Source organism: Sebastes fasciatus, chromosome 9, assembly GCF_043250625.1.
Source record: "Sebastes fasciatus isolate fSebFas1 chromosome 9, fSebFas1.pri, whole genome shotgun sequence".
Lineage (NCBI taxonomy): Eukaryota > Metazoa > Chordata > Actinopteri > Perciformes > Sebastidae > Sebastes > Sebastes fasciatus.
Genome location: NC_133803.1, coordinates 15,637,457 through 15,658,304, shown reverse-complemented (window position 1 = coordinate 15,658,304; position 20,848 = coordinate 15,637,457). Strand labels below are relative to the sequence as shown.

General features: G+C 39.5%; 1 protein-coding gene across 1 annotated transcript; it reads left to right on the top strand.

Annotated features, from left to right (window-relative positions):
* Positions 1-2,280: 2,280 nt before the first annotated feature.
* On the top strand, positions 2,281-19,780 carry LOC141773993 (coiled-coil domain-containing protein 6-like). The gene is made up of 9 exons (XM_074646241.1): positions 2,281-2,664; positions 4,241-4,390; positions 7,112-7,240; positions 7,855-7,958; positions 9,392-9,552; positions 11,867-12,023; positions 13,187-13,287; positions 15,699-15,820; positions 18,442-19,780. The coding sequence occupies exons 1-9, from the start codon at positions 2,410-2,412 to the stop codon at positions 18,634-18,636; spliced, it is 1,374 nt and encodes a 457-aa protein (XP_074502342.1). The 5' UTR covers positions 2,281-2,409; the 3' UTR covers positions 18,637-19,780.
* The last annotated feature ends 1,068 nt before the right edge of the window (positions 19,781-20,848 follow it).

The following is a 20,848-nucleotide window of genomic DNA, read 5'->3' as shown; positions in this document are numbered from 1 at the left end:
AGCTTATAGACACACTCATTAAGTACACTAGAGAAAACAACTTCAACATTCAAAATTGAAATCAAATTAAGAAAAGAAATAATAATGATAATAATAATAATAAAAAAGAATAGAGTTAAAAAAACACACACACATAAATATATATATATATATATATATATATATATATATATATATATAGTAATATAGTAATATAGTAATATAGTAATGGTAATGGTAATGGTACACTTTTTTGTCCCTTTTGTTTGATGTGTTTTCACCTGAGCAGATCTTTTGATGTACAATTCTTACTAACAGATTGAAGCCATTGAAATGTAACTATTCTAGCACTTTGGTTATTCAAGGTCTTTTAGAGGCTATAGCAGCAATGATGCCACCACAAATGTTTCAGACGCCTTTAAAAAAAATCAACCTAAAATGAAAAAAAATAAAAAATTGCATTGATTTTGCAATACAGTTGTTTCTCTTCTTGTCTTTGTGTCTTTTGAAAAGAAATGTATTAGTGATGTTATGAGAGATGCCGCCCTTCAACCAGAGTTATGTGCTTCCTCAATAACTCCTTAATAATAATAATAATAATGATAAAAAAGAAAGAATAGAGTGAAAAAAAAAATAATATATAGTATTGTCATTTACATGGGCAATAATTTTAATGGTACACTTTATTTTTTTATACTTTATTTTTTCCCTTTTTTCAAGGTTGTTTTCATATATGCAATTTACAGTTCGTAATTACAATAGTTTATAAACCAATTTTTTTTCATTAAGTACACTAGAGAAAACAACTTCAACATTCAAAATTGAAATAAAATTAAGAAAAGAAATAATAATGATAATAATAATAATAATAATAAAAAAGAATAGAGTTAAAAAAACACACACACATAAATATATATATATATATATATATATATATATATATATAGTAATATAGTAATATAGTAATATAGTAATATAGTAATGGTAATGGTAATGGTACACTTTTTTTCCCTTTTGTTTGATGTGTTTTCACCTGAGCAGATCTTTTGATGTACAATTCTTACTAACAGATTGAAGCCATTGAAATGTAACTATTCTAGCACTTTGGTTATTCAAAGTCTTTTAGAGGCTATAGCAGCAATGATGCCACCACAAATGTTTCAGACGCCTTTAAAAAAAATCAACCTAAAATGAAAAAAAATAAAAAATTGCATTGATTTTGCAATACAGTTGTTTCTCTTCTTGTCTTTGTGTCTTTTGAAAAGAAATGTATTAGTGATGTTATGAGAGATGCCGCCCTTCAACCAGAGTTATGTGCTTCCTCAATAACTCCTTAATAATAATAATAATAATGATAAAAAAGAAATAATAGAGTGAAAAAAAAAATAATATATAGTATTGTCATTTACATGGGCAATAATTTTAATGGTACACTTTATTTTTTTATACTTTATTTTTTCCCTTTTTTCAAGGTTGTTTTCATATATGCAATTTACAGTTCGTAATTACAATAGTTTATAAACCAATTTTTTTTCATTAAGTACACTAGAGAAAACAACTTCAACATTCAAAATTGAAATAAAATTAAGAAAAGAAATAATAATAATAATAATAATAATAACAATAATAATAACAATAATAAAAATGATAAAAAGAAAGAATAGAGTTTAAAAAAACAAACACTCAAAACAAAAAATAAAAAAAAATTAAAAAAAATAAAAAAATACGAGAGTAATAATAAATTAAATCAACAAATAAGTTAATAGAAAATTAAAAAGGAGGGGAGCGCAAATGTATAGTAATATAATTTACATGGCTAATAATGGTAATGGTATACTTTATTTTTATACTTTATTTTTTCCCTTTTTTCAAGGTTGTTTTCATATATGATTCATCATATATGACAATTTACAGTTCGTAATTACATATTTTATAAACCAATTTTTTTTTCATTAAGTACACTAGAGAAAACAACTTCAACATTCAAAATTGAAATAAAATTAAGAAAAGAAATAATAATAATAATAATAATAATAATAATAATAATAATAATAATAATAATAATAATAATAAAAAGAAAGAATAGAGTTAAAAAAAAAAAAAAAAACATACATAACAAATATATAGTAATATCATTTACATAAAGCTGTTATCATTCAGCTCAAAATGTGTGTTATATTCTGGGTTATCTATCCAACCTAAAGGATGGAGCTGATAAAGATGTATCAAAGGTCTCATGGTGTGAAGGATGCACTGTGACTGTGTGCAGTACTGGAGACATCCTGCTGGAGGCGCTATGCAGACACATGTGAGCAAGGTCACACCACACGGTGTACCACTCTGCTGTCTGCTGCAGCTGCACGTCGTCTTCTCTACAGTACCTCCTCTCCTCCTCCTCCACACTGTCGCACACACACAGCAGCAGCCATCATGGCCGACAGCGCTAGCGAGAGCGACACCGACGGAGCGGGCAGCAGCTCGGCCACTCCGATGTCGTCCTCCGCTTCAAACTCAGGCAAACCGAGCATAGTCATTTCACAGTTCCGCTTGGAGGAACTCACGAACCGCTTGGCCTCTTTACAACAGGAGAACAAAGTGCTTAAGATCGAGCTGGAGACGTTCAAACTGAAGTGCAAAGCGCTGCAGGAGGAGAACCGGGACCTCCGCAAAGCGAGCGTCACCATTGTGAGTAACGGTTGCTAAGCTAACTAGCTAGTTGCTAAGCTACCTGGCTAGTAACGGTTGCTAACTAGCTGCTATCTCACTTGTTATATATTTTATTTGTCAGTACGTTGGCTATGGTTTAGTGTTGTTTTATTTGCTGCTAAACAGTCATTATTATTATATATTTATATATAATGTCTTACATGTGAAGTGTTATCTGTAATTTCATCACAACACTCTGGTGTGTTTTGCTAGCTATGCTAACATTAGCTAGTTTGGGGGGTAACAAGTCAAGGCCTATGAAAAGGAGGATGAGTTTTTTTTTACGTCATCAACGCACATGCGCAGTAGAATCTGGCCGCTACTTGAGTTACACTGCGCATGCGATGTACCCCACACTCCCAAGAACCGTGTCCTAGCCTCCTTCTATAGGCCTTGGAGTAACGTATGCTGCTAATTTAGCCAGCGGGTAATGGTTGCTAGGTGGTTTTGGTCAGCTAGTTTGCTACTGTTTTGTAATCTTAGCTCACGATGCAAGTTACCTACTGATGTTACAGCTACTTAGTCAGCTGATTACTGTTAGACATTGCCACCACGTTATGCCCAGCTAGGATAGGGTAACTGGGCGACAATAAATAGCCCAGCAGCAGCAGCATTGGCATGGACTAATGAGGCATGTGTCTTCATGCTCAGGTTAATCAGCCTTCATAAACAAAATGTGTAACCGATCTGTTGGATAGATGGGGAACTATGTAAGGCCAAACTTGGCGAGCTTAGCTAAATGCCTGGCTCATATGTGGGCAAGTCCTGGTCCTCCCTCTGTATTTAATGTGAGAGGCTCCACTAGCTATTTGCTTTCTATTGTCCCATCTCATTGTTTGTTGACAACAGATTCTACCAGCTTGCAAAATGTTGCTTTTGAGGTCAGTGAAGAACTGAGGGTGGTTGCTCACAAGGACAGATCATCACACTGTAATGCTAGCTGCTGTAGCTGTTTCCTCTCTCTACCCCTCACTGTCAGTCAACCCATTACTGCAATACCACTTGAGTCATTAGGATAAAATCCTGCTTCCTCTTTGGCTGGCAGACTTCACTGCAACAGATTGTGGTTGATTGATGTGTGTGTCTGCAGTATGCCTTATGTGCATGGTTTTGGTTGTTGCTTCTCAATTTAATCCGGATAAAATCCAACAATTTGATGTGCCAGATGTAAGAGTCTACCTCACTGATGTTTGCCCCCTGCCACTGTCTCCCATTTGTCTCCCATTTGCAACCATCTTGGACTCTAACCACTGGTGCACTTTACACTTTTCACTATACATCCTGTATACCACTTTGTAGACTGCACATATGTACATATTACATTTATTTATTGCACATACTACATTTATTTATTGACGGACTGCACACACTATGTTCACCCATTCACTCTATCTTTTATATCTCTATTATTGTTTTTATAATTTTTGTATACCTTTTACCTCTCCTGTGTTTCACTCTGTTTGCTGATGTTGCTTCTTTGACACCTGAATTTCCCTCCGGGGATTACTAAAGGTTCATCTTATCTTATCTTATCTTATTTGTTTCTGTCCTGCAGCAAGCAAGAGCGGAGCAGGAGGAAGAATTTATCAGCAACACCTTGTTCAAGAAGATCCAGGCCCTCCAGAAGGAGAAGGAGACCTTGGCGGTCAACTATGAGAAGGAGGAGGAATTTCTCACCAATGAACTGTCAAGGAAACTCATGCACGTGAGTGATGGGAACAGGATAGGACAATTTTTTAAGTCACTGGTTGGAGTTGTTTATACCGGGCGCTATGGAGAATAGCCTATCATCAGTTTGACTTATCTTACAAATATCTCTGTGGTGCAGAGATGTTTGGCTGCGGTATTCTCAAGTGTGTTCAGCTTGAGCTCGCTGGGTTGGTGTCCATGCACACAACCCCATGTATGAGTGTGCGCAGCAGCTATTGCATTATCATCAACTGTATTGGTTCTTGCCTGAAGCCTGAAGCCTGGAACGGCTCAAGATGACTTCAGTGTGGCCGCCAGCTACTCTAAATGACTCAAATTACTCTCCTCCCGTCTGTCCATTATTTGGTTTGTCTGTTTTCCACATCTTATTTTCCCAACTGCAGAGCGCACAGCACGTACACACATGCTCTCACACTTTCAATGGCTACCTGTAGGCTGACTAATGGTTTGTTGATTCGTAAAGAAGTGGGTGTCTGGAAGGGACACATGCAAATGCCTCAGCTGCCCCTGTTTAAGGTCATACGGATGGACTTGTTGAGGCTTTTGTTATCTTGCCTTCTCACTTAACATGAAACAGACCTGTGTCTGTCTCTGCCCAGAGACTCGGTGCTGACAAATGGCCTATAGTGTGTGTCTGTGCGGGTATACGTGTATATTCTGTACACGTATACTACTGTGCTATATTCCTGTGATGATAGAGGGAGAATTGAGCAAATATGGTCATTTATTTTACTGGGTGTGTAAATGCTCCTGTGCAGAAGCACTTTTGTAAACAATTTTGTCTGACTTGCGTTTTCCCCATTACTTTTGATGATGGACTTTTGACTTAAAGGCTGTCCCACACAAAAATATTTTTCCACTCTTAACAGATTTTGAAAATGTGAAAGACCCCACACTTAACGATATGTTATGTTAAAGTTGTGGAGAGCAACGATTTGGCCAAAACGGCACACCACACATGAACAGATTCCAGTCCTGAACAACAAGAATCCTGACTCAAAAAAACAAAAATCTTGCAAAATCTCTCGCGATCAAATGTGAACAAACATGGTGGACGCCGGGCAGGAGGAATTAGCAATGTTAGTTTTTGCTCTACTTTGTACTGAAAATTTACGAAGAAAAAAAAAAGAATGGATGAAGTCATGGAGACACGTTAAATAAACACTCACGTTGTTGCCCCAAATCAACAAGTTGGTCCTCCATACTTTGATTTTGCATTAACCCGTGCATTAGCCGCTGTCGCCATGACGGCGGTGGTTGTCCTTCCGCTTCAGTCAGCTTGGTTCTCAATTCGCTATGGTTCTTTCCCACGGGACTGCGTCATCGGCTGTCCTCTGGGTTCCTCACATACAACAGGAGATCCCATCGTAAATATTGAATATGTTTAATATTTACGATTTAAAATCGGTGCGGCCAGGATGGACTTCCGAGCCAACCGGGGGATGTAAAAAAACACTCTTAACATACCTCACACCACAATATCTGGGAAGATAATCTTTAGAACCATCAAAAAATCAGGGCTTGCTGATCGTTGTCGGGAGGGGGGAATCGGGCCCAAAATCAGCTTAATTCCCGTGTACCCCACAATAGTCGTCTAAACTTGAGTAGCCAAATGATGCAAGTGCATCTGCAAGTTTTTGAATCAATGCCCCCCTTTCAGCACACTTTGTGAGCTGTACACGCAGTCAATTTGATGTATTATTTGCATCCCCCTTTGTATTCCAATGTTCATACACATTCCATGTGTATAAAGATTTGTCTTTTTAGAGAGGAAACTGATAAAATGATAGGTGAAGGGAAAACCTTAGCACTGTACCATTATGTACAGTATGTACACACACATGATCACACACATGATCACGTTGCCACTGTTCATGTGTTGATTACAAACAGCGTCTGCATGAAGGACACAAGAACCCAAGTGGGATCAAATATCTCTGCAAGGTGTCCGTAGGCTGAAAAAGAACACATATTTTCACACAGAAGCAGGCATAGTTGTCACTCACCACACAGTACAGCAGGGTGGAGTCCTGTTAGAGCAGCCAGTTGTTTTGGCAAAAAGGAGGCACATTATCGAAACAATTCCTAAAATTGTTGGTGTTTTAATTAGAAGAAAAATGGCTGCACTGGGTGTGGTGAAACTCGGTGGCTTGTTCTTCCAGACAGGATACTACAGAGCACTCGACTGTATGAATACAGTCATTGTAAGTTAAAACAAACTGCCTTGATTTGAGGCGTTCTACTTTCTGTTAGTAGCGTAAGGGAAATTTTTCCTTCTCCAGTCTTTTCCTATGAATGAATTTACATCCTTTTCCCTGTAATGAGTAATCGATTATATAATTCATCGCACAACCATCCCATTTTGAATCCGTGCTGAGCCGCACCCTTTCTTTGTATTGGTGAGCTGCCAAAGGTGGTTACTTTGGTTGCCAAGTCATTATTTCACACCGTTTACTCGCCTGGGAAGTTTAACCATGAATCTGGTAGAATTTTAACATTGGCTTCCTGTTTTGTTTTACTCTCAATGCTTAAGCTAAATGTGATTATCTGACACCAGCGTGTTTGTTCACTGTGGTCATTGAATAGTTTTTATGTGACTCACTAAGAGCCTCCTCTTGTGCTCTTTCCCCTCTCCCTTCTTTCTCATCTCTCTCGTTTCATCCTCCTCCTCTTCTTTTCCTCCGTCCATCCTCTGTCTTCCCTTTTTCCATCCCAGCTCCAGCATGAGAAGGCAGAGTTGGAGCAGCACTTGGAGCAGGAGCAGGAGTTCCAGGTCAACAAGCTCATGAAAAAGATCAAAAAGATGGAGAATGAAACCATCTCAAAGCAGCTAACCCTGGAACAGGTATGCTTATCTCGGTGGAGCGAGAAGATTTCAGCATTCAGTGTGGAACAACATATCCCTGTGTCCAGTTAATGTAGTGTGAGATGCCAAAATTTCACCATCCTTAATTCTCCCCACTGAATGTTAGCTGGAAAGAACATTGTGGTCTGTGGCTCATTCAAACCTGCGTGTGCCGAAGCCACTCCATAATGTTTCCATGCTCTGATGACAGGATTTTTTCTGGAGATGTGAATTGATGCTCACTCATGAATGTATATATGTCAGAGTGATGCTTGTGTAATGTTCAATGGGTGCATTTCGCCCAGACGGAGGAATTAAATGAATGTTTACCAAAAATGTGCTTACCACAAAAACACTAATGAGCAAATCTTACCTTTTAGAGTAATTTTATATCAGTTGGCAATTAAGAAATCTTTATAGACTATTCTGCATTGTCATTTTTCTATCACTGTGGCTCATAGAGACTGCAGCTCTGTGAAAGAGAAGCTTATCTGGACAGAGACCTTGGGTTTGCAATACAGTGTACAGTGTGCACAGTCCTGTGAATTCTTCTCAACGTCAAGGTCTTTCTGCCTCTGAACGTCACTCTCTCCGCTCTTCCTTATATTCTCCAGTTGAGGCGGGAGAAGATCGACCTTGAGAACACATTAGAGCAGGAACAAGAAGCCCTGGTCAACAGACTGTGGAAACGCATGGACAAACTGGAGGCTGAGAAAAGGTGTGGAACGATCATATTAAGTGTTTCAGTATCTATATATATTTAGAATCCGCCTCTTGCAAGCCTGGATTCAAAGCTTGTTTTCAGGAATATCTTGTGGCTTTTCCTCACTGGGTCATCTGTTGATCTATAAATTGGCTAAGAGTTTCAGCATTAGTCATAAGTATGAAACCTGATTGGTTGGCTGTTACGTACAGTATATGTGTAAAACTACTTACATTATACTAACATTCTTAAGGTACAGTCTGTAGGATTTGGCGGCATTTAGTGGTGTGGTTGCAGATTGCAACTGAGTACCCCTCCGCTCACTCCTCCCTTTCCAAGACTGCGGTAACATGAGCCGCCGAGTGCAAAACTGTGGCAACGCTGTACGCCTCGCTCCGAGGCCATCCTGACCATAATAACACAACTTTTGGGGCAACGGAAATCAGATGGCGGCGGGCAGAACCACAGTTTTGCACTCTGCGGCTCACGTTACCGGAGTGTCGGAGAACTATGTTGGCCTTCTGGTAACGTAAAAACGTGAAAGACTCTCTAGAGCCAGCGTATGGTTTGTCCATTCTGGGCTACTGTAGAGGACAGCAACATGGTGGACTCCGTGAAGAGGACGCTATGATAGATATGAAGGGCTCATTCTAAGCTAACGAAAACACAACGATTTTAGTTTCGGGTGATTATACACTAATGAAAACAGTTACGAAAATGATATTCCATTTCTGCTAATAGATCCCCTAAAATGCTACACACTGGTCCTTTAAACCTATTAAATGTGACATCACTGCACAGGTTAACAGGTTTTAATACGATGCTTTTGATATATATTGCTTATTTCATGTGCTTTTATATGTTTGAAAACGTAACATAAAATGTAGTAAATGTTAATATCACCTAATTTTTTTCACATGGTGAAACAAACATACAATAATGCATTTGTGTAAGTATATCCCATATTTCTCTGCACTTTTCTGTCTGACATACACATTCACAGGCCCACACACAAAATGCCTGCCGTTCACCAAAAACAAGTGACTCAGCTTTGCTTATTATGCAGAGCAAAAATTACCAATGATCGACTAACAGTAGCTTTCTGATTTGTAGATTACACATTTTCAGGATAATCTTTTTAGAAGAGTAAGTACAATAGGCTGAATAATGACCTCCTGAAGGGTCTGATTATATATGTAATTTGTCAGTCATTTCAAATCAGAGCCCTTGTCAATCTGAAGATGCATCAAACAAGGAAAAGTTGAAAAGATTTTTCATTTATGAGAATTAAGTAAATTGTCTTATATTCAGGCAACAGGTTTTTATTCAGTCTTACGTCAAAGCTAGGAGATCTCAAATAGATTTTATTTTAAAAAGCTTGTCATCATGCCCATCATTTCTGTTGATGAATTATATTAACAGTGTGTTGTCTTTGTTTTCTGAACTAGAATCCTTCAGGAGAAGTTGGACCAGCCTGTATCAGCTCCTCCCTCCCCAAGAGACGTTTCCATGGAGATAGACTCACCAGAGAACATGATGCGGCATATCCGTTTCCTTAAGAATGAGGTGGAGAGGCTTAAGAAAAGCCTGCGCACCACCGAGCTGCAGCGTAAGTGGCCTCTCAACTCGTCACATGATCCTCTGAAGGGGCGGAAACCCTCAAGTGTTGATTAAGGATGTGATTGGTAAAACTGATCCTCTGAAAAGATATGAGGGGTGAATTCACCCTACACCCAGGCATGGGTTGTTTTCCATAGACCAGAGAGAACAGGATACTTTCTGGCTTTGTCTGACACAGTTTACGTCCTCGTTACGTCTTCGTTTTTCACTTGTCACTTTACACCTGAAGATACTGCAAAGTGTTCAACAACAAGTCTCTAAAGCTGGGCATGCACTGTACGATTGTACAGTTTGTGGTCCGAATTCTGAGCTGCACAACTCATTTTAGAGTCGGACTGAATTTCAGCTTTGTCGGGCGTTGTTTAACGTGCAGTGAACAGGGGGGGGGGCAGAGAACCGATTAACTCTTCCCGACCGGCCATCGGACAGTCTGATGACTTTCTGACAAGCACGAGCTGATTCCCCAACGTCAGTGCCTTTTTTCTAATTTTTTTTTTTTTTTTTTTTTACAATCAGAGCGTAGCTATCAAGATAACAATATACAATGTATATAGTAAAATGTAGCTAGATTAGCTCCAATTCTCGCTGCAAAATGGACACGCCATACTGTCCACGTTTTCCTAGCCACCTGCGAGTCCATATATGCCGGCGCCTCAAGCACGTTGCTGCCTTGTTAGCATTATGACCCGTACAGACCTCTGCTAGCAAACAAACTTTACCTGCCTTGGAGCTTTCAAACAAATCTTTATTGACAACTGTCAACAGCCAGAACGGTCTGCAGGGGCCCACGGGCCATGTTTTTATTTATTTTTTATTTTACACGTACAGTGTGAGCACTCGGGTCGTGGCTGACGATCGGACCGCACAGTGTGAGCACATAAATCCTGAGCTTTGGCTTTACATCGCAAACGATCTACTCACAGTACAGTAGGAGTAGGAATTACACAACAACATTTCTAAAATCATACAGTTTATGCCCAGCTTAAGAAAGTCAATGTTACCATTTCCCCCCTTTCTTTCTCTTTTTACATCTGAGCATCTCAGATGGGTCAAAGTGGGTTTATTTTGTTTGTTTCTGTGGTTAAGAGCCCATCTATTGAGTATGCAACATGAGGACGGACTGTTACTAACATAGCAAGCTAGACCCCCAGTTCATCCATAGAAAGTTGTGACCTAGAAATCAGAGACCCAGATAAGGTGCCAAACCAGCTCTAGTGTACTTTGAATATATATTACATACATTAATACTGCATGGAAATGCAAGCAGGTACCATTTTAGGAATTGTCCTTGGTGAGTTCAAGGACGCCTTTGAGGACTGTTGTGAAATGATATCTTGTTGGTGCATACAAGAGCGCTCCAACATCTGAGACTTTTATAAGAGCTATCTTTTTAACTGCATAAAACAACTGTATTCATGTATCATGTCATCTCCACATACTTATACTTTCATTTCATTTTTTTTAATCTTTGAAAACTAATGCACCAGGAAGGAGTTTTCAAAACAGTCACAACTGTTTTTTATCTTGGTAATGAGATACTTGGGCCATAAAGACCACCAAATATTCACTGATTGATAGCCAATCTTATAGCAGTTTCAAGAGTCTTAAAGTAGATTTTCATACCTTTTTTTTTTTTTTAAATAGAAAAAATCTGCCAGGACATTATGAAATGAATCAGTGTTTTATGGGTTCTACTAAAGCACATAGGGCGTGGACAAAATAGCAGAAGCAGCTCGCAGTACAACAGCACAGCAGCAAACGCTATTTTGTTGAAGTTAATAACACTTGTTTGTTGTTCAGACAGTCAGAAGTGTTGATTCAGCGTGATTACATCTCAGATAAAATTACTGAATTAATGGAGATTAGTCTGAACACATGCCTGGCAGTGTCTTCCAGCACTAGTCTGTCTATGCTTTGTTTTGCCACTAGAGGGAGCTGTCAGTCCAACCATTAACACATGTTCTGAGAAGCTGAGTCAAGTAGGAAAACAGTATTGCTGCTGCTGCAAAAAATGACGTTGCTGACCTTGTAATCCACTGTTTGTCGAGACCGGCATTGACCCTTTCACTTTTTTTTTTTAAAACTGAATTTTGCAAACAAACTGGGTTGTTGTTGGAGGTCTTTGAAGGAGATTATGTCTTATCTGCAGTTTTTAGACAAAGGCCTTTTATTTGGATTTTTGTGCAACAATTTTGACATCCTACGCATTCATGCATTTAATATTCATGCTAATCTACAGTAGCCAGGATGTGGTCTTGACAATATCTCAACTGATGTCATTTGTTCTGTGCATCCCCTCCCAGACACAGAGAAGCGTGCCCAGTACATAGAAGAGGAGCGACACATGAGGGAGGAGAACATCCGGCTGCAGAGAAAGCTTCAGAGAGAAATGGAGCGCAGGGAGGCCCTGTGCAGACAACTGTCAGAGAGTGAATCCAGTCTGGAAATGGACGATGAGAGGTAGAGAATGGGACACATGATGGGACAGGTTATCAAAAAGGTCACAATAGCTTTACACAGGGGTGCAAAATCACATGCGTGAGGTGGTTGAGAGAGACTTCATCTTAGGCCCTGTTCAGACCTGGCATTAACATGCGTCCTGAGTGATCCGATCACAAGTGGACAGCTTCAAGTATTTCTGTTCACACCTGGCATTAGAATGCATCTCCAGTGACCACTTGTGATCCGATCTCACTTACCCGCTCTATATGCAAATAAACACGTAGTAAACACATGGCTAATACAACAGACGTTGTGACGTAATATTACAGGAATGTCAGTAGTAATATTCGACATATTCGTGAATTCGGGTACATTTTATTAACATCAAAATATAAGGTTATTGTACCAGCGGTCTCCGGGGACCTCAGTGCCGCCGACACCAATGCCTTTGCCAGGCAACAGCAGGGTACAGAGCTTCAGAGAGTCGTGGATGTGAGCAGTTGGGCAGGCGAGTGGGTGTCAGCTCCGTGCAGAGCACCTGAACAAAAACACCGACAGTATGATAATAATGCACTTCACTTGCCTGAGAAGCACAGAGAGACCCCGCGGATCCAAGCAGGATATCAGTTGAGTAGGCGGTCCTTAATGTGGCCCAGGACACATTTGTGTACACACTGCTAAAAGAATGTGGCCATATGTAGCCCGGACCACCTCTGAATGTGATCCGAGCGATCGGATATCAATGCGTTCTCAATACGTCTTGAGTGCGATCACACCTGTACTTAGAGCTGTCCACTTGTGATCGGATCAGTCAGGATGCATGTTAATACCAGGTCTGAACAGGTAGTAGGAGATCACCTAGCAAGGTTCAGTATTGCAAACCTCTCTTCTTTATCTTTTTATATTGGCTATTGCACTGACTTTATTGCCTGTAATGTCAGTGTTATTTAAATTTTTTGTCTGTGAAGCTTTTATGCTGTTTGTGCTCCTGCTTTTTAAGGCACCTTGTTCTTTTGAGGCTTTTAAAAAGTGCTATAAAATAATATATGAAAACATTCTTACTTGCTTGAAAACATGTTTGTTTCACATACCAGTTAGGCTAAATTGAGCACTTTGATACATGGATTGATTGCTCTTTTGGACTCCTGAATTTTCATAAACTGGTCATGTCATCCTCTCAGGTACTTCAACGAGATGTCTGCGCAAGGCTTGCGAGCGAGGACTGTGTCCAGCCCCATCCCATACACCCCCTCCCCCAGCTCCAGCCGACCCATATCTCCTGGTAGGTACATTCAAGGTGGCCACTGTCCAAAAAATACAGCGGTCAACAAGTTATATTGCGTCAAAGAGAATGGCCCACACAACAATAAAACGCACCTTTGATATCAATTGATATGACTTGTTGCCAGAAAACAAGCTTTATCTTCGTTACAAAGCTTAACATTGAAATCCATCATATCTAATGTCAAATCTGGAGCAAACATTCATTGATAAGTTGACATCTTTTAAAGGTCAGTGAAACCATAAATAAATCCCCAGTATAGATGCCCTCATTCTCTGTCCAATCAAATCCACTTCCTGCTCTCTTACATAACACAACTGACAGTATCTGCAGCCCTTGTTTCTGTGGCAGTCAGCAGGATCAGATAATGTCATCATGCTCGCCTACCAAATTAATGTTTCTGATTTAAGATTCATGGAAGAAGGTGATTGTGTAGATAATTCAGCATTTAACTGGAGTCAGCTGCTGAGTTATTTAACACAAAAACAAAGTTGTTTTTAAGTTTATCAGATATTATAGAAATTCCTTGAAACAACAACAATTGTACTCCTGGTGTTTATAAATCACTACAGTTACTAATGAGTTGTTTAAAGTTTGCAACAAAAGGGATTTTAAAGTGGGTTAATGGTGAGTGAGTGACTGAGCGTGTGTAATAGAAGAGTGAGAATATTGTAGGAAAAATAAACCCCACAAAAAAGCATAATGAGGGAAAAGCACATCAAAATGTATACATTTGGCATTTTTGATAAATCAAAACCCCAATCTCCCATACTGGACCAGTATTTAGGCTAACTGGTAATCCCCATTGGAAGCGAGATATGAGCGGCGCGTAATTCTGTCTTCACACTACGAGCGTCAAAGCAACAGGCTACAAGTCATTTTCAATGGAAGTCTGTGAAGTGAAGGTACAAACTGATGCCCGACACTTGTCGCTGCATGATGGGCGTGACGCGCTACAAAGAAAAGTTGAGCTGACCTCAACTTTTTCGGCGCTCCAATGACATTTTTTTTAAAAGATATATATATTATAATAAAATGTAATTTATTTTATTGGTGGTCATTGTTGCTCCCCGCTGTTATTTCTATTCTGTCTAAGTACATTGAGGGAGCTGCTTAAAACCGGAGTCAAATTCCATGTATGTATTTACTTGGCAAAATAAACCTGATTGATCTGACAGACATACATACATACATACATACATACATGCATGCATACATACATGCATGCATACATACATACATGCATGCATACATACATACATACATGCATGCATACATACATGCATGCATACATACATACATACATGCATGCATACATACATGCATGCATACATACATACATACATACATACATACATACATACATGCATGCATACATACATGCATACATACATACATGCATGCATACATACATACATACATGCATGCATACATGCATACATACATACATGCATGCATACATACATACATACATACATACATACATACATACATGTACAGTATGTATAATTAGACAGAATATAAATAACCGCTAGGAGCAATGATGACCAACAATGAAATAAGAATACAATAATAAAAGTAAAAATAAAATGTCTTTATACAAGTCGAGTGTCCATGCATGCATGAGATTCGACCTCTGCATTTAACCCATCCTAAGCATTAGGAGCAGTGTGCTGCTGCAAAGCGACTCGGGTTGCAGTGTCTTGCTCAAGGACACTTTGACATGTGGACAGGAGGAGCCAGGAATTGAACCGCCAATTTTGCGGTTAAAGGACAACCCGCTCTCTCCCCTGATCCTCAGCCGCCTTACTGCCTGTAGTGAAACAGACAAGCTCACAGACAGACTGGAAGCCTTGATCAGTCAATGTAGATATGGTTAATAAGTTCAAAACACACACAGTGGGATATTTGTGTGATTTAGACAGCTGTCTTTGCAAATTACGATTCACTAAACACAACAAAAATAGACTTGGAGCATAAAAAACACTGGGGGCGTCTTGAGTCAGTGTGGATTGATGCATTTAATAAATTGAAAGCGTATCTGATCCGTGAGATGTGCGAGTGACTGACGTCAAAACCACTTCTGAAAAACACTTTTTATATGGATTGGCCGTAAGCCGTAGATGTCTTTGAATACCAGAGAGGAAAATTGAGCCATTCAGGTCAGCTCATTCATGCCTGGTGTGATTCAGCAGGATATCAGATTACAGCCTAAATGTTTGCACAATGATAAGTCAGACCTCAGGTCAGGTGCCAGAGCACTGCTGTTTTTCTGTTCTGCCAGCCAGGTACACATTGCAATCACTTATCGTTCCTGATACCTGGTGTTACTTATAGCAGTACTTAAATATAAGGACTTGGAACAAAAGAACATACAACACTTCATGTTTGTCTTCCTGTTTCTGTCCCAGGTCTCTCATATGGCAGCCACACAGTTGGTTTCACTCCTCCAGCTACACTGTCCAGAGCTGCAATCTCCCACTACAACACCCCCGCCCTGCACGTCCACGGAAGCTCCTCTCACGCCGTAGCGGTAAGTAACATTCACACCCACGCTTCCTAAACCCAGACGTCTGGCAAATTGTGAGTGTTTTCAGGATGTCACAGTTGTTTATTTTAATATTTTACAAGGATTTGTTGTAGTTGTCTGGAGTCTGCAACCCAGGGCTCAAACATTTAGTTCAAAGAGTTAGGAAATCCAATTACAAAATGTAGTTACTTCAGTTTAAATGAGAAAATACCGGTAAGAAATGGAACAAGAATAATTTTCACATTTAAAATATGTATATTGTGAAATGTGAAATTGCTCCCATTTTTATGAGTTTGAAATAAAACAATAACTGAGGTTAACTGCTGTCCTTTAGCTGTAAATTAAAGGTGTTTACATCCACACCTGATGGACCCTGTACATAAAGTATTATAGTCTGTTTTATGTATATCAATAAAAAAGGGTTAAGTGTCCTACACTGTACACCCATGGGTGTGAACATTAGCAGATCTTAAACCTGCCAAAAAAAACTTGCTTGGCCATCACAAAGATACTGTTGTTACATCACACAAAACAGCCCCCTCTTATATTGATACTAGGAGAGCATACCTTAGCTCCATAAATGTCCCAAGGTTCGATCGGCTGTGCATTTATCTTTTCAATAACACAGCAATAACTGAATCAACACACCTTATGAGTCACATATATGCCTTCATTAACTTAGCTTTTATATTTTTATTAAGATTTTATACCAGTGTTATAGTCCGGTAAAGCCTTTGTCCTAGCTAACCGAAGTGTTTTTCGTTTCAGTTATGACTGGCACCTACAGTACATTAACTGTGTGTCAAATAAGGACATATCAGTCAGCATGACTTAAAAGTATGTGTGTGTTTTTCTTGTTAATTTTTGCCGCGTCTTACTAGTAATATTTCTTAATATATTGATGTTAGTTTAGATGGTTTTATTTTTTTGTGGGTACCCATAGAACCCATTTTCATTCACATATCTTGAGGTTAGAGTTCAAGGGAACCCTTTGAAAATGTCCATGACAGTTTTTTCCTCATCAAAATTTAGCTCAAGTTTGGAGCGTTATTTAGCCTCCTTCAGCTAGCATGACATTTAAAACTGAGCCTGCTACAACCTAAAAAAAAGTTAATGCAATTAAGAATTTAGTGTCGTTAAACCGAATTTGCGTTATTAGCATGTTAAATTTGACAGCCCTAATTACGATATATTGCGATGCTGTAAGTAAGGTGATATATTGCAATTTTTTTAATCTAGTTTTAGGAAAACTGTCATAGTATAAAGAACACATCACCATATGCATAAAATGTGATTTAAAAAAGTTCACTTTTTTATGCAATCAGAACAGTGGGATCTGCATTTGCATATATCACAGTCCCTGTTAAATCCAACTTGATAGCACTACTTTGAGAGGGAGCATCTCTTTGCAAATGAAATAAAGTATTGACTGAGTTAATCTTTGCATGTAAACTATTCATTAAAAATCTATACAGTGTTTTTGAGAATTGATACGGTATCACAAAATATAATATTGCAATATTAGATTTTTTTCAACATTTCTTACACTCTCAGAAAACACTAAGCCGAGGATACACAACCAGCATTCAACTTGATGAGCCCAAACCTTGTCTGCAGTATACAGTTGATGTACTAGTTGTGTGGATAGTTTTGTACTTGGTTCACAATACTTTGTTTTGGAAAAATAACATTTCTCGGAGCTGTTAGTCAGAGGGCTGTCTGTTGGTTTTAAGCCAATTTGAATGAAAAACAAGTGTACTGTTCCGATCACTGTGACCTGAGTCTTAACTGACCCCGACACCATCTTGGAGAACAGGTTTATGGTTAACACCAGATTTAATTGACAACTTTTGTGTGATCAGCATCCTTGTATTCGCTTCACAGAAGTTTGCTTTTGACCAAACTCCCTGGCATTATCAACATTCATATGGTTCAAGTTCAAAACATGATGGTATATTTTTGTACAGGCAGCTGAAAGAAGTTATTCACTGTTTCAATGCGGCCTACTCCGTCCATGCTTAAACCTTTCCTCCCACTGCTCCGTGCTGTTGTATACCTCCGTCTCTCTTGTGTTCTCCCTCTCTGGTATTTTACATCCATTCATTTTCTCTTGATCCTTGTGGATGGTACAGACCACATCTCTCCCATCACCACTCAGCCCACCCAGGAATAAAACAAGGAAATAACTCCATCTGGGAGATCAGAACCTCAGACGGATTAATTTTTCTCTAAACCCCTTTTTTCTTTTCTCTTTCTACTCTTCTGACTGGAATTACAGTTGTCAGGTCATGACCAATAGCTCAGTGGGGGAACCATGAGAGAGTAACCTCGCCACACACATTCTTGTATTCCTTCAGTGGTTTGTAACACTGGAAACACTGTTGCACAAGAATAACGGCTACCTCTCACTTTACTAACTACCTATCTTTTGTTTTACACCTTTTTGCTGTATCTGCCTAAAACTTAATAACTTAAAAAAATGCCCATATGAGAATATCTTTACGTGATGTTGGTTGACTTTCTCAAAACACCTCAGTTTGCCACAAACTGCTTTAAATTCTGCTGTGTTGCGTTATACAAGATGAGACGTATTTATTTGTTTTCTCTCTCTCTCTCTCAAACAGAGGCCCTCACCAAGACGAAGCAACAGCCCCGACAAATTCAAACGTCCAACTCCCCCACCCTCCCCCAACACGCACTCAGGGGCCCAGCAGGCTCTGCCTCAGCTACCCCCACCAGCTCAGCCCATGGTCCAGTCCATGTCCTCCCCGGCAGCTATGTCGCAGCACGCAGCACAGCAGCCTCCCTCCCAGCCTTAACGCGACACACAGTCTCTGTCTTTGCGCGTGAGCGCGCCCACCGAATGCCACGACGCTACCGCAACAGCAGCTTCCATCATTACCAGCTCTGGAAGTTTCTTACTCTTTACCAACTCCACAAAAGAAGCAGCTTCAAAAGTCTTAGAGGGGGGGAATGAAACAAGACGGCGGCTCACCCTCGGCGAAGCTCGCCGCCTGCCAAATCCACACGTGGCGTTACTTAACTACTCTTAAAAGGAATGGATGGACTGAAAAATCATCGCTTCTGGGATTTGTAGGCCAATTATCTGTTCCACCTTCTGTCTTGTACATGATGTTTTTATTTTTTTCTTTGCTTGGGACTTTAGCTGGTTGGAATTGATGTTGTGGCGCTTCTGAGATAGCACAAACAGCACATAAAGTATGTTTCATGGTGGTGTTTTCCGATAGGTTGGATGTTTGGATCAATGGATGGATGTATGGCTAGAGAAATGGACGAAGTGATAGATGGATGTGGTTGATTCTTTTCATGCCTATAATATGACACTTGATTGCAGTAATGTACTCCACTCCAGCTCACCCCGACCCTCCTTTTTGTCTGCAGCAGTGTCAACCAGTCACCCCGACCCCAAGCTTAACGCAGCTTTGATTAGGTCAACAAGAGGTGTCTGTCTTAGAGGACTGCTTGGACTTTCTCCATTATCGGGCATTGATCAAACTGAGCTCGCGCCATAGTTATTTTAATTTCCGAATGCATTCAAGGCTCTGCTGCTCTTCAGTTAAAACGAAAAAGGAAAAACAGCATCCAGGAGGATGGACACTGGTACATAAAACCACAGATAAATGTCGCCTTTTGAGGTGTTTTAAAAATGTAGTCTGAGGTGTTACAACTTAGTCATGTACTCAGTCTCTCCCCTTTCTGCTCTGCTCTTCTCTTCTCTCTCTCTCTCTGTCTCTCTCTCCCTCTCTCTCTTTCTCTCTCTCTCTCTCTCTTTCACTCTGGTGTATTTCTGAAAGCTTCTATCATCCTTGTGGATATTCCTCATCAGAAAAAGGAAAAAAAACAACGCTCTTTACACTAAATATACATACTGCTAAAACATTCTAAATGAATGGTACTGTTGAACTAAATTTCTATGTATGATTAAAGCTCTTGAGATGACGACCTCTGTTTTTAATTGTCAGTTTTATTGATAACATTTGCTACTCATTTGTAATGGGAGATCTGTGAGAGTTAAACATCGATAAGCAAGCTTTGTAGACTTCAGGACTGTCACAAATAACATCGGTCTTCTTCATGATCGTTACAGGAAACTGGATTTGTTGCACAATCTGGATTTGGCAGATCCTAACGGGCGCAGATTTAATGTTTTATTGTCGTCTGACAACCGTGGTTTATGACCTTGTAATGTCTGACTGAAGTGATCGATCGCCATAAAATTTCTTAACAATTTTCAAGTTCCTTTTGAGGATAAATTCTGATCCCCTGACTTTTCTATTAGTGCCACCATGAGGTTAACATTGAGTGAAATGGATAGCCATGAAGTTGGTTCAGACATTCATGGTCCCCAGAGGATGAATTGTAATAACGTTGATCCCCTGACCTTTCATATATTGCGCCATCATCGGGTAGGAATTTCTTCTTGTCAAATTTATTCCCATCAGCCTCGGCTGTACTTCTTGTTTAGAGCTCATTATGTGAGCTCTTATTGGCGTGCTAATTCTTCAAAATAAGATGGTGAACATTATACCTGCTAAACATCAGCATGTTGGCCTTGTTGTCCACATGTTTACGTGACCATTTAGCTCAAAGAACTGCTGTGCAGAATATCGGCCCTAGAACCATGACTTCTTACGCCTCTGCACCGGCAAAATGATGTTTTTAGGTTGTCCGTTAGTCTCATGAATGCGTCATCTCAGGAATGCGTGGAGGTAATTTCCTCAAATTTGGCACAAATGTCCACTTGGACTCAAGGATGAACTGATTAGATTTTGTTGGTCAAAGGGCACTGTGACCACACAAAACACGTTTTTAGTATTACTCATAGTAGTCATATTTCTATAATTATCACGGCTATTGTTACTGATATTTCTATTATATTCCCCGCTGATTGATTATTGTTATTAGTCCTATTTGTATTACTATTATAGCTGTGTTATTATTGTGGTTGCTGTGCATTTCTCTCTCTCCCACTCAAAGCCTGGTTCTGCCCAAGTTTTCTACCGGTTAAAG